Raw genomic sequence first — 15,101 nt, 5'->3', positions numbered from 1 at the left:
TAGTACTCTTGGGCATTTATTCTAGAGAAATGAAGACTTATGCTCACACAAAAACCTATACATGAATGTTCACTGCAGCTTTATTTGTACTATCTCCAAAATGGAAACAAACGAAATATCCTTCAAGGAGTGAATATATAAGGAAACTGGTATACCTATACAATTTACTATTATTTAGCAATAAAAAGGGTTAAGTACTGATACACAAAATAGTTAAATGAATCTCAAGGGCATTTCACTGAATGAAAAAGAGCCAACCTCAGATGTTCACATACTGTATGGTTCAATTCATATAACAATTTTGAATTGACATTTATAGTAATGGAGACCAGAACAGTGGTTGCCAAGGGTCAGAGTTGGGGCGAAGAGTGTGATCATGAAGGGGTAACCTGACGGAGTTTCCTTATGATGATGGAACAGTCTGTATCCTGATTACAGAGGTATAGAGTTACATTGGTTACTCTAATTTACATGTGTGATAAAATTTCATAGAACTACACACACACACACACGAAAATGCATGTAGTAGAAACTGGTGAGATTTGACTAAGGTCTGTGCTTGTGTTACTAATACTGTACCAATGTCAGTTTCCTAGTTTTGATAATATACAATAGTCGAATATTATCATTGAGGGAATCTGGGTGAAGAGTACATGAAAGCTGTTCATTCTTCAATTTATTCTGGGTAATTAAACTAATTCAAAATAAAAAGGTATAAAAGAGTAATAGGAATCATCTAAAATTTACTAAGCAGAGAAGCAAGGATACTCTAAAATTACTCCAATAACCTATTTATAAGAATTTCTCCAACAATATATTTTTAAGAATTGAGACAAGAAGTTAGACTCCACTTTCTTCTAAGAATGATCATAAAAGTCTATTTAAGTACCTAGGTCAACTGAAGAAGTATGAATTCTATAATATAAAATAGAGCTAAAATACAACTTTAATACTACATTCACATTTGCAAGGAGATGATTATAAGAGAAATATGGGGTTAGAAAGAGGATATATTGTTTGAAAACTGGTTGCCATTATTCCTCTCCCTAAATGCACACTTTTGTGTAGTCACTTCTTACACTGATCCTGGTCTTGGCCATGTGATTTGCTTTGGTCAATGGGACAGTTGCAAGCAGAAGCTTGAAAAAGAGGCTTGAACACAGGGGAGAAAGGAGTAGGGAGGGTGTTAGGGATTTCAAGATAGAGGAGAAAGGAATGAAATATTCATTTTGTATGGTAAAAAGTTAATTGACAGAGGAAATGCAGTAGGATTCAACTTGTGAGTTGAGGTTATAAATATAAAGTGAGACCAGTCATCATGATTCTGGTGCGCGTGTGTTTGTGCGCACACGCGTTTGTGTGTGTGTGTTTCCTATCCATGCTCAGCTCACCAGGTGTAGGTAGAGAGTAGGCAGAGAACTGGTTTAAATAGAGTTGGGGTGTTGACAGGCAAAAAATGTGGAGGAAGAGAGGACCAAGGGATTTGCAGCTGTGTGGGAAGGGCAGACCACTGTGAGGAACCTTGGATGTCACTCTGGGTAAGAAGGGAGAAACAGGAAGGCTGTTATCAGGGCAAGAGAAAAAACAGCGGAGACAATAAGTTATCAACACCTCTGGACTCAAAGAATTGTTGGAGCAGGTGGTATTAGAGGATACAAGCCAGGGAAGTGGGGTGGGGAATGGTACGCACAGAGCAGAAAACCTAAAATCGAGATTTGAAAGTTGTTGGAAGTAAGGAGGTGAAGAAACTGGAAGTCCAAGGTGTTAGATGAATTTTCTGCTTGGATACCGATATTGCACTCCATGAACACAGTAAGCCATGTGATAAATCATTTCAAACGTGATGGGTATGACCATACAATGAAGGAGTGGCTAATGGTATGGTCTCAAAGCATGTGCTTCTGTGGTTTGTGAGGAGGCGGGAGGAAAGAAAGTGATCTAGAAGTGACAATGAAGAGCACGGAGGGGATGTAAATCATTAATTTATACATTAATTTTAAAAATGTTTATTACTTTCCCAGTATGTTCCAAGCTCTGTTTGAGTACTGGGAACAGATCGGTGAACAAACTTCCAGGTCCAGTGGTGGGAAAATTTGTGTCAGTATTCCAGAAAAATTTAACTTTTGCATATATATATGATAAATGTGTATAAAACTCAAACACATTTTATGTATGTACCTCTAAGACAGGGTCTAGTGATCACTAGTTATTATGAGTTGTAAATCTTTTGGAAAGAATTAAGGGGAGGCAGTTACAGGATCCATTAGAAAAGGAACTCCGTCTCCTCAAGGGAGACCAGTTTAAGTAGAAAGATAAAGAGTACAATGAAGAGATGGAGGATATAAAATATTTTGCTAACGACAGGCAGTGGATTCCAAAGCATACAGTGGAAGGGAGATCAGAGATGAGTGAGAAATCAAGGCTGATTGGTGGATATATGGGCAATAACTAGAATATAATGGCTGTTTTTATTGAGGTGATCCAAACAAACAAAACTCTCAGTCATATGGGATTAATCCCAATAGCCTCTTAAGGGAAGATAATCAATTCCAGCTTGGGGATTGGGTTCTTAGATAGAGTTTAGTGATAGGAATATGAACATAGGTAGTAAGAGCCATGATAATTCAGATAATGAAGAACTAATTTATTGTTGGGAGCTATCACTGAAAACTTCAAGTCTAAGACATCATAGTCGGCTTAGATATGATTAAGAGGAAATGAGAGCAAGGAATAGAGGTGGTTACATAAATAATTACCACATATTTGCTGGTTAATGTTATTTGTGTAAGAGATTTACAATCCATGATGAATATTAAGTACGTAGGCAGTACGTTTGAGGTGTAGATATATAATTTATTGTTACAGGTTTGCATATACCTATGATATATTAATTTGTATTTGTGTAACAGTGAAGCAAAGTTCAAAGTAAAGTTAAATTTACTCTGGAGATACTGACATTAATATTCTCTAAAAAGTGCATTTAATTTGTCACATGATAACTATAGAAATAGACAATGAAATGAATTATATAACACCTCTAAAATTGGAAGCATCAGATGCTTTTATAAACTTGTCAGACATTGGATCAAAGATAATCAAGAAAAAAATGTCAAATGTCCACTTTCTTTTATAGCAGCCATTGCTTCACATAAAGATATCTTTTGTGTTTCTAGGCTAAAACACTGTACCTTTTAGAATACATATTTAGATAATCACCATGAATTTCCAACAGTAACTTTAAGTCTTAAATTTATGGGTAAGAAAGTTTTACTTGGACATGTATTCAGACAATAACACATACAATTACTATAACTAACTCGTTTGACATCTTTAGTTTTTAAATGTCCTGAATTACTTAGCATAAGAAAAAACAAGTTTTGGATCTCTTTGTATCTGTCTGTATACTTAGGAAATCACATAATATAGGTATGCATCTTTCTAACCAGAAGTAAAAGAATTAAACATAAGCAGGGTAGGATACAACAGACACATCTTAGTATAATTATTTCTATTTGTTATTACTGAATAGCATTTTAGACTGTTTCTTGCTAATGCGTATTATCCTAAAATCCATCATATTCTTCCTTATGCAAAGCAAAAAACAAACTGACACCATAACCCCAAACCAAATTGAAATGGAACCATCACAGGAGAGTTCATTCTTCATGTGAAAACTGCTCTAAACTATCATAATTGGATGGTTTATGTGTGATGGATACCTACAGGCTACTAATAACACTCAAATACCAATAAAAAAATTATCTTTGGAAAGATGACAGACTCAGCACCATTTTTAATATCCACGTCGTTGGTGGCTTATTACCCCGATGGTTCTACTCATTTCCAAGAATGGAGAACTAGTACGCACTCACAGCATCTCAGAAAGCCAGTCACCCTCAGTGATAGTTGCTTTGGATCTCTAGAGGTAAGGAATTAATATTGTGATCAATGACCAGGTTAGAGAACTTGTCTAATAATTTATAAATTGTAGAAAACCAGCAACACCTTCTTCTATACTGTAAGCTCCACTAGGGCTAAGCTTTGTTTGTCCAATTCAGTGCTGTATTCCCAACTCCAGGGATAAGAGTTGCTAAATGACTGGTAAAAATTGAATAAATGAATAATCAATTTTAAAGATAGAAAGCAATTTGTAATAATTCCATGGGCAAATCTACTAAATGATTCAAGAAATTATGGGCCATATCAGAAGAGATGACTTTTCTCGAAGGTGAAATCCTGCTAGAAGCAATGCTTCCTGCATGATCCATTCTAGGTTAAGAGGTAACCGAAGGCCAGACCCAGGGAATAATCATTTCATGTTCCTTAACTGAAGAAGGTCTGGTTCATTTCCTACCCAGGACACACGTTAACAAGTTCTGCTCTTATTGATACATGTTAATATTTTGTACAAACTCATGCCAGATACTATGAAGAAACAATATTTAAAATTTCTATGAAAAAATGTCCCTAGTGTTTTAAGAGAACAAATTCAATTTTATTACCTAAATAGGAAGTATTTCCCATCTCACAACATAGTTTTATATAAGAAAGCAGTTTAATTCTACCTAAATTTTTATTGCTTGCTATTTTTATATCAAACAGTTTACATCTTTTGATATGATGCACTTGGACATCCAATTCATTTCAATAACAACTGAATCAAAACTTAGAGTTTCCTTTAAATGAAAACCATTTCAGTAATTCCAAAACAATGTTTCAGGAACATGGTAACACTTAGTATTTTCTGTCTCCAATAAATGGTTTTGAAACAAATTGGGTTTTGGAGTCATACAGAAAGCATAAGTAAGTAAGTAAGTAAATAAATAAATAAATAAATAAATGCAATTTAGATTAGATGATATTTAAAATATTTGAGATACTCAAACATTTATGCACTGCTTTAATACTAGTATATGTACATACATCAACATTTGGATATACACACACAAATACGTGTAAGCATACTATACATATGATCAAACCTTAAATATAAACATATATGTGATTTTAGTTTTTTACCTTATGTGTACTATGCCCATGTATCTTTTTAACATGTATGAATGAGAAAATACATCAAACCTTTTTAGCCACTATTACTGAGGAGCACTAAGACTCATCTATTGACTAGATTCTCTTGGGCAGGGGTGGAGAAGGAGTGTTGCATCTTTTATATGTCAAAGTGTTTGCTTTGATTGGTGCTAGTAGAGTAATAATATATCATGTTGTAAAACACATACATTTGCTCCTTAGAACACCTTTAGTTTCATCTGTACTCATCCAAATTATTTCTAATATACAGTTCAGTTAGTTTGCAAAATAACAAACAGAAGGTGTACCTTATTTACTGAAAGTTAGATATAAATTATATAACTCATTTATATGAAATAGTGTTTGTTTTATAAATGTAAAGAGCTAAATGATAAATTTGTAATGACATCTATCTCTTTTATTGATCAGTTTCTATGTACTGATGTAAAAGAACGCTCACATCAAGTTTACTGAAGTGGACACTGCTGCTTGAAGCATTCTTCATGCAAACACACAAAGCCACACTGAAAAATCAAGAAGCTCTCTCACAACCAATCAATGTATAACTTGCTAAATGAAATCTGCACTTTAGCTTTAATATATTTTTCGTCATAAGTAGACATTTCTTTAATAGTGCTTATTAATTATGCACTGTTTTGGAAGGAACATGACAGTGAAAATAATATGCTATTTTCTTTTTTATCATTTTTGTGCTTATCTATGTATTTATATTCAATAATACTCAGCTATCACTTAAAGCCTGTATTTCAAGAGATAATTATTCATTTGAATATAAATGGAAATCCAAGAAGATGTAATAATTGATTTATTATCTGTGGAACAGGATAAATTGATCACAACAGGTCAATTTTAGAATGTTACCATGTCTTTTAATATAACATAATTATGTTTCAAGCATTGCTCTAGCAGTCTATTAATATACACCTTGGGTGCCTTTTCAAGTATAAGAAGGGAAGCTGGGGGGTTTTACAATACAAGACAGGTATTAATGTACCAATAATCCATGCCCTTGAGTCTTAATACTTCCTACATTATTATGCTTTAAAACCATTAATATTGTACAATATGTCCTTCATCTTTAATATATCCAATTTTGCATATGTGTCATAAAGGACATGACATATATTATTAACAAAATATATAATAAATACTAACCTCCCTTTTTGTAACTTATTTGGTGCTATCTCATCATTACTAATTTTGTAGTAAAGAAATAAATTTCTCACAATTTGGAGTTCATGTTGGTGCACTATCTGACCAAAGAAATTAATAGTACCTACTATTAAAAGAGGATAACTCACCATTAAGAGAATCTTAATATTTCACATTTCCTTTTTCTTAATTTTAACTGTTCCCTTTATTTATAGCATTCTGTTTCTCTCATCTCATCCAGGCTGGGGGTTATATTGCCCAATGAATTATTAAATTAAGAAGGAAGCAATGCTGGTGGGCAGGAAGGAACTCTCAGTTCTCTTTAACGGACTTCACCTGTTAGATGAACAATGAGAAGGCATCCCTCATTCTACAGTATTTCCTGGAATGCCAGTTGATGAATCTGGTTGGAAAAGCCTTTTATAAAGTTCACATTAGTGTTCCAGTGTAAAGAGAAAGAGCTTTACACCTTCCAGGTGTCTCAAAATATAACAGGTGATTTGCTTTCTCCTTCTCTCATAACTCATAACGCCTCAGCAATTCCTAGTGTCTTTATCTTCCAAATCTATCCAGAATACAAGCAATTCTCATTACTGTCACTGTTCCCATCATGGCTCAAACCTTCACTGTCTTTTGCCTGGATGGTTGCAATAGCCTCCCAGCTGCTCTTCCTGCTTTTACCCTTGTCTCCCCAGCTCTCCTCTGTCACAGTTTAATCTAAAAACAGTAACCAGAGTCATCTTGTTAGAGTATAAAACAGATTATGTGACTCTTCTGCTCAAAACTCTCCAGTGTTTTCCCATCTCATTGAGAATAAAGGTCAAAGACATTCAAATGGGCTACAAGGCTGTATGTTATGTGCCGCATACACGTTTAACTGCCTTATCTCTACTATTCACTTGTCTACTCCAGTCACACTGACCTTTTTGTTGTTCCTTAGTCATATAAGTCCTGCTACCACCATAGGGGAGCTCACTGCTCAGAAAAGCTTGGAATGTTCTTCTCCTAGATATCGTCTTGGCTTACTGCCTCACCTACTTCAGATTACCCAAATATCAACTTCACAGTGAGAATTTCCCTGACCATCCTGTTTAAAATTGCAATTCCTTCCTATGCCCACCATTCCTTTCCACTTTTCATATTTTGCTTTTTCTCTACCAAACTTAACACCCCCAAATACTATATATAATAGTTTACTATTATTATTTTTAATTTGCCTTATTTTCTGCCTCGCAATAGAATGTCATCTACAGGAGTTTTTGTCTATTTTGTTCACTGATAGAGCTTAGTGACTAGAGCAATGCACATAACAAAGTATCCAATGCATATTTGTTGGGTCTATAAATAATTTTTGAAAAAAACAAACATATAAGGTTAACCACAAAGCAGGTACTATTTTGTATCCTATCAGCCTGACTGCAATCAGCAAAACTGATTTTCATCAGTAAGTACAGTCAATGCTACTATGAAATTGAAGTTCTTAGTGTTCTTTTCTATTGTTTAAATGAAATCATTATTATTGAATCAGCTTTCCACTAATGGAGGCACTAATTTACCATACTTGCATTTTAACAGCGACTTTTATAGGCGTTAACTTCCCTACAAACCAGTTATTTGACTTACAGATATTGCTAATGGCAAATAGGACTTAATAGGCTCCAAAAGTATTGCAACAGATGTCAAGGATGAGAAGTGAGAAGGGGCAAGGGAAAAAAAAGCAGTTGAATGGCCATCTAATATCAGCACAGAGTTTCTATTACTATGCCATCCAAATAATTTTGATAACATTACAGGGCTTGTAGTAGTTGCCTTATTAATATGTCGTGAAGAAAAAAAATCATTACCTGAAAAATATTTACAGGGTGCCTATACTGGACTGCACAGATCAAAGTACTACAACAAGCAGAGTGGGAATATAATTTTTCAAATAAAATAGAAATTCATTTTCTTATTTCTGACTAGTCCAGAGAACACTGAAGGTGAAATGGAGGTAGGGATTGGGGGGTGGCTTTACATCAAGCAGGCTGACGATCGCACTGTCATTTTCAACGATTGGTTTCTAAGGTTACTCTGGTTATGGTCATTAATATCCCATCCCACCACATGGGAGAAAGAATACAGAAATGGTGCATATCATTTCAACTTATATTCTATTGCAGAGAACTTAGTGACGTAACCACACTTAACTTAAAGTGAAGCTGAGAAACACCACTTAGATAGAAAGCCAGGTGCCCAATTCACATGGAAGAAGGAGAAAGCGAGTTCTGGTGAACAGCTAGCAGTCTCTGCCACAGTTTGGCCTTTTGCACACCAAATATCTGTGCCGTCCTTCTTTTCACATGTACAGTATTCAGTTACACCCACCCCCCCCAAAAGGAGACAACACAAATTCTCACTCATTTACGGCTTGTATCTCTCAGTCCCTGATCTCTGCATGATGCACAATCAGCTCCACTGGGTTGAAAGGTGTCTCTTGTGTTCTAGTGACCACCAAATAAAAGACAAGTTTTCTGCCTTCTCTACTATCACAGATAAAATGTACAATGATGAAGCAGGGCACAATACTGCAATACAAACTCCAGTATAGAAAGTAGGAAAAAATGGGAAATACACAAGAGTCACTAGCCCAAAGAGTGACAGAATCCTGGGCAGGCATCATGAGAAACTTTGCCATTGCACTGAAGTTTTTTTGATTGAATCATGCCTCTCTCACTAAGAGGAGCTCTTTGTTTATTACTCTTTGTGGTCTCTGGCTTTGTTCCATGGCCAAGGTTTTTCCTTGTCCATTTTCCTCTATGACCACATCTAAAGTGGGTGCTGTTGTCTGTGACTACCTTCCAAACTATATAACACTAGCAGTCCACTTCCTTTGAATGTAAGTTCAGGGTCCTGAGGACTGTTTTACAGTTTGAAGAGTCAGGAGGTTATTAAGGATAGGCTCATGGTTTCCTTGCCAATACAGTTCTCTCAAAAACGAGGTAGGTTTTCTGATATATTCGCTTCCAGTCAATGGAATGCAGCGGTAACCACAAATTACTTTTCTAAACATAGTTCTTAAACCTTTATTTTTCTCTCAAACATAATCTTGAAGTCAGCTGAAACAATACACCTGGATATAAGGGCAGCAGATTTACTTTCCATTGTTTAGCTTCCAGAAGCTGAATTATACAAAGCACTCTGTTTCCTTCCATACTTTTTACAAACCACTCAATTCTTGCCTTTGTAATATTGTGTTAAAAGCAGTGGGGGCAGACACACTTGGTAACATTTTGCTTGTTTCAAATCCTTTCCCCTCAAACTACAAGCTAAGTACAAGCACACGGTCTGTGTTCCAAACCTCAGAGATACAGTGTGGTATAGGCACTCATACAAATACCCAACTACCTTGGGGAGAAAAGCGTCCACGGGCCAACCAGAATATCTTATCTGATATTATAAATTGCAGATGCATTGCACATTCTGTTTCAAAATTGCTGCATTTTTAAATTACTTGTAATCTCACTGAGGGCAGTAATGGAGTCTTAGAATTTTCTAATGTCTATAACACAGCCCAACACTGGTAATTCATTTCATGAATATTTATTGATAATCTTATGCTTTAAAGAAACACAATTTTTATAGTCGACTGAGACATTTTCTGATTTTCCTATCTAATTTTCATCACTTTATAGATTTATGTAGAATAAGACAATTAAATTATAATTTGAATGTGGATGGGAACAGGGAAAGCACTTTCTTCATGTGTATGTGTTGATTTTCTCTATTATTTATGCAACCAAATTGCCATGTGTCAAGAATTCTCTACTTAGGATACAATGGTGTGTGTGTGTGTGTGTGCTTTAAGACTGATTTTAAAATGGTTCTGAAGAAACCAGGGGCAGGACAAGAATAAAGACGCAGATGTAGAGAATGGACTTGAGGACACGGGGAGGGGAAAGGGTAAGCTGGGATGAAGTGAGAGAGTGGCATGGACATATATACACTACCAAATGTAAAATAGATGGCTAGTGGGAAGCAGCCACATAGCACAGGGAGATCAGCTCGGTGCTTTGTGACCACCTAGAGGGGTGGAATAGGGAGGATGGGAGGGAGACGCAAGAGGGAGGAGATATGGGGATATATGTATATGTATAGCTGATTCACTTTGTTATAAAGCAGAAACTAACACACCATTGTAAAGCAATTATACTCCAATAAAGATGTGAAAAAAAAGACTGATTTTAAAGCATATATTTGAAAATTAAAGTAGCAACCAATGATTACAAATTAAAACACATGTACGTTTCCACTTTTTTATAAATGACTGTTCAAAAGATCATTGAAGTACTACTTTTAATTATTCATAGAAACCTTGTAGAGTGTCAGTGCATCCAGACTAAGAATGCCACAGATATTGTTCAGAGATTCTTATTAGCATTTAGTAAACGTGGGTCTTGATCTGCATTTTTTACATTAATTATGATTTCAAGGTATACAATTTTCTGGTGAGGAGCTAATTAGATGGTCTTAGTAGGTAATATCCAATTCAGGAAGAGTTGTAGGGCTAGGGATATGACACCAACCAAAGGATATTCAAGGCTGAGCCAAGGGTTCAAAGGGAAGGGCAGACTGTAAATACGAAAAGAATATATTCTAAATTCTTCCTTCTCTGGTGACCAGCAGAGTCTATCAATATTCTTTTAATTAAAAACTATGTGGCATTGGGCTCCCCTGGTGGCGCAGTGGTTAAGAGTCTGCCTGCCAGTGCAGGAGACAGGGGTTCGATCCCTGGTCTGGGAAGATCGCACATGCCGCGGAGCAACTGAGCCTGTGTGCCACAACTACTGAGCCTGTGCTCTAGAGCCACGAGCCACAACTAGTGAGCCCACGTACCACAACTACAGAAGCCCGTGCGCCTAGAGCCCGTGCTCTGCAACAAGAGAAGCCGCCGCAATGAGAAGCCTGCGCATTGCCACAAAGAGCAGCCCCCGCTCACCGCAACTAGAGAAAACGTGCGCGCAGCAACGAAGACCCAACGCAGCCAAAAATAAACAAAATAAATAAAACTTTAAAAAATAAAAAAAAAATAATAAATTTAAAAACAAAACTATGTGGCTTCAATATAAAAGTATGTGACCCAGCATAGCACAGTTTCTACCACCATCATCTTACCAAGGCAAATAACCTCTCCCCTTAAGTCACTAAGCCAGTTCCAATGACCTATAAAATTTTAAGCAAGACACTAGTTTTAGACATATCTACACAGTATGGATCTATGAGCAATCATAAATTACAGCTCAGTGCTTTGATTATAACTTTGAAAGGTCTATCAATAGCCACCAAAGAAACAATCAATCTCTCCCTATTTGTCAATATTTATCCACTACCTCAGCTTCAAAACTGGTATAATTTCTTTGTCTTTGATGATGACGGTGAGCTCTTGACATTCATGGGAAATTTGAAATGTAAAGGATTTTTGGCATCAATCAGAAGCAGTTTTGATCTGTTATATCAATATCTACTGGGTCTCAACTGGAAGACAGTATTTGGATATCAGGGTTATGGAGAAAAGCTTTCAAGTCAAAGTGTCTGAAATTATTCTAAGTAGGGCTGAGTCTACTGGGAATCCTTTTTTTTTTTTTTTAACACAGTTTGATTTAAACACTCTGAATGATTAAGACATTTGAAGATATATTTTAGAATGGACCACAGTCTTCTATTAAAATCCTCATCTAAGCCAAAAGTGATAAAAAATTAAAATTAGATAAATGTTAAAAGTTCACTTATATAAGTCCTAGAGATCTACTGTACAACACAGTACCTATAGATAACAGAACTATTAGCATACTTAAAAGTTTTCTAATAGGCTAGATCTTATATTAAGTGTTCTTATAAAAATAACAATAATAAAGAGGGCAGGAGGAAACTTTTAGAGGTAATAGATACGTTTATGCATTGATTGTAATGGTTTCATGGGTATATATTTATCTTTAACCTCATCAAATTGTTTACACTAAATATGCACAGCTTTCTGTATGTCAATCATACTTCAAAATAAAGTGGTTTTAAAAAATTCCAGTAATCTATTATAATAAATATTTATGAAATATGGTTGCATACTATAGAAACATAATAAAATTAAGAATTACATGATTGATTATTCCAGATAACCAAATGGTACACACATGAGTATTAAAATCTATCTTAAATTGTCACTATTTTAGACAGAAATAGGTTTAAAATGTATTATTTAGAGCTATGTTTTCTCATTCAGAATATGACAAACATTATTGATCTGTATCTTTGTAACTCAAGTGGATTATGCTATTTATCCATTAATGCTCCGTAATTGTCAAGGTCTGGACAGGAGACAGAACTTGCACTTAACATTTTAACAGCAAGAATTTAATATATGGGATTGTTAACTATGCATAAAGTTGTTAGCTAGATAACTAAAAAGAGAAAGCAAGAACATTAAGGTATCATGGAGAAAGCCACCGCAGGAAAGAGCTACCACCCATAGGACTGAGTGAACAAAGGGACTGCAGTGGCATTATTGAAACATAAAACCTTGGTGGGGGCACTACAGAGCTGAAACTCAGCCCTCTGAGGAGGGGGCACGTGATTGCTAGTATTGATGTTCCTCATCTTGGAAAAGAGGCCATGCAGAGTTGGGAACACAGAGCTCTGAGAAGGGGGCACCTGTTTGCTGGAACTAATGTCTTTGATGATGGACGGCATGAGGCAGCTGTTTCTGCAAGCACTGGAAAAACTGTCAACTGGATTCAGCTGCTGTGATGAGAACAAACTGCTGTTGCTAAGGTGAAGTGCTGCTAGGGGATGTCCACTGGAACCGCAAGCCCAGAAGAAGCCCACAGAAAGGGAACAGGAAGAAGCAGGCCCCTCTAACTCCTCTAGCCTTGCGGTCCCCTGCAGGCACCCACTATTACCAAAGCCTAATAGAGAGTCAGATGGCAAAGCAAATATGTGGTTTGCAAAGTTCCAGCTCCAGCATCACAAAAAAGATACAGAAGGGTGAGTTTGGTACTGAGAGAAAATAGCATAATGACTGGCACATGGCCTTAAGAGATAATCAAACTACAGATAGAACAGAGCATACCCTTTCAAGGAACCCTCCCAGGAAACCTGTTGACTTTTCTGTAAGTACCTTACGTGCTCTCTCTTCTAAATATGTCATCCATGATTCAAGGAAGAGTGGGGAAAGTTTGTTAAAGGTACCTGTTTTACCCATGACCCCCAAAACAATAGTGTCCACCTTTAATGCAAGTTCATCTTTCTCTTACAAAATAAATTACAATGGCTCAGTGATAACTGTTCACACAAATTTTGAGGAGTCACTATCACTTATATTTGGAATCTGGGCATGGATTAAAATATTAAAGTCATCAGAAATCTGACTGATGATCTGTAATCCCTTAGTTAGCTGAAGCAATCAGGGTATTTGATACCAGCTCTTTTTATCTTATTTGTATACCTAACAGGGTGGAATAATCATCCAAAAATACATGGATGACAGGTATTTTGATAGCAAAAATATAATAAATTTGTCTGTCTTGAATTAAGATCAAAGCATATGGTATTGTATAGGACTTTGCTTACAATAAATTGGATTAATTCTTACAATTTGTGAATTGCCAAGAAGCATTTAATTTGGGAAATGTTACAATATATCAAAATTTAGTGAAAAGCAAACAGTTATTTCTGTCATCTTCATGCCTACTGAATTGTTGGTTTGATAATCCAGAGAGACAGCAGACCTGTGGAGGGGAGAACTAAAAATCTAACTCTTTAAAATAAGTATTTGTCTCTATCTTGCTTAAAACAAACAGCTTTCCAATGAAGCAATTCTAATCTGATTACATAGGATTGATCTTGAACCTACATTTAGAAAGAACTCATTACATCAACAGAGATCAATGGAATTAGAAATGGATTTCACAGAGATTATTTAAGTAACTCTATAGTTTTATAATTAACAGGGTTTTTTTTTTAATTTCCCACTGAGGGAAAATTTATCCATGTATATTTATCTACAGAGAGTGCTAATATTGTTCAAAGTACTTCTTACCTATTAACATCCCAGATTTTGCTAGTTGTATCCAATGAGGAGGAAGCCACAAAATCACCACAGGAGTGCCACGTGCAGGACCATACTGCATGGGTGTGTCCTTCGAAGGTCAAAATGCAATTGCCTTTAGACAGGTCCCATAATTTAACTGTAGTGTCACCACTTGAAGTAGCCAACTTGTTGCCACTATTTGCAAGAACATAAAAAGGTAATCTGTTAAAAAAATCAACTTGCAGTTAATTTATTCTTATGAATGGTTGTATTCTGTGAATAACGTGTGTGTGTGTTTGTCTGAGTTATTTTTACTTTTAATGACATATCTTTATGCCTGAATCTTATTATCTTATTTGAGTCTGCACAATTTGATACTTCCTTATATTGTTTAGTAATTCAAATTGATTAGAGAACTGCTGTTGCACAGTTTCTGTATTAATTCTATATTCTTCCAGATTAATCCACTAAACAGCCCTTTTTTAACACATACTTTGGTTTCAGGGCTATGTTAGGCTCTGTGGATGATATTGCCTCAGAATGATGAAAATTTAGACGTGGGCTAAGACAATTTCAAAAACGTAATACAATATAAAACAGTAGGTCAGCATTATTTATGTTTGTATTAATTAAATGCTGCAGGAGTGCAGTTTGGATGATGAAGAAATATGTGAATCAGAAATGAGAGGGCTTTGGAGCTACATCTTGAGAGATGAAAGATTTTGAAGAGCTGAGTGGTTAAGAATGAGTCACTGGATTTTCCATTTGAGTCATTAGTAGATGTTAAAAAAGCAGTGGCTTTCAAGTGGTGGACCCAAAAGCAAATTTAAGAAATAAGTGG

The 15,101-nt window shown here is 35.7% G+C and overlaps 1 protein-coding gene across 1 annotated transcript in view; it reads right to left on the bottom strand.

Moving 5' to 3' along the window:
• SPAG16 (sperm associated antigen 16) overlaps positions 1 to 15,101 on the bottom strand; it is a 910,587-nt gene that overhangs the window by 429,624 nt on the left and 465,862 nt on the right. The window contains exon 12 of the mRNA XM_059927392.1: positions 14,270 to 14,455. Within this exon, the coding sequence (XP_059783375.1) occupies positions 14,270 to 14,455 (186 nt within the window). The remainder of the gene's footprint in view (positions 1 to 14,269; positions 14,456 to 15,101) is intronic.

Source organism: Balaenoptera ricei, chromosome 7, assembly GCF_028023285.1.
Source record: "Balaenoptera ricei isolate mBalRic1 chromosome 7, mBalRic1.hap2, whole genome shotgun sequence".
Classification (NCBI taxonomy): domain Eukaryota; kingdom Metazoa; phylum Chordata; class Mammalia; order Artiodactyla; family Balaenopteridae; genus Balaenoptera; species Balaenoptera ricei.
The sequence above is the reverse complement of the archived record's forward strand: the minus strand, read 5'-3'. Positions and strand labels throughout refer to the sequence as shown.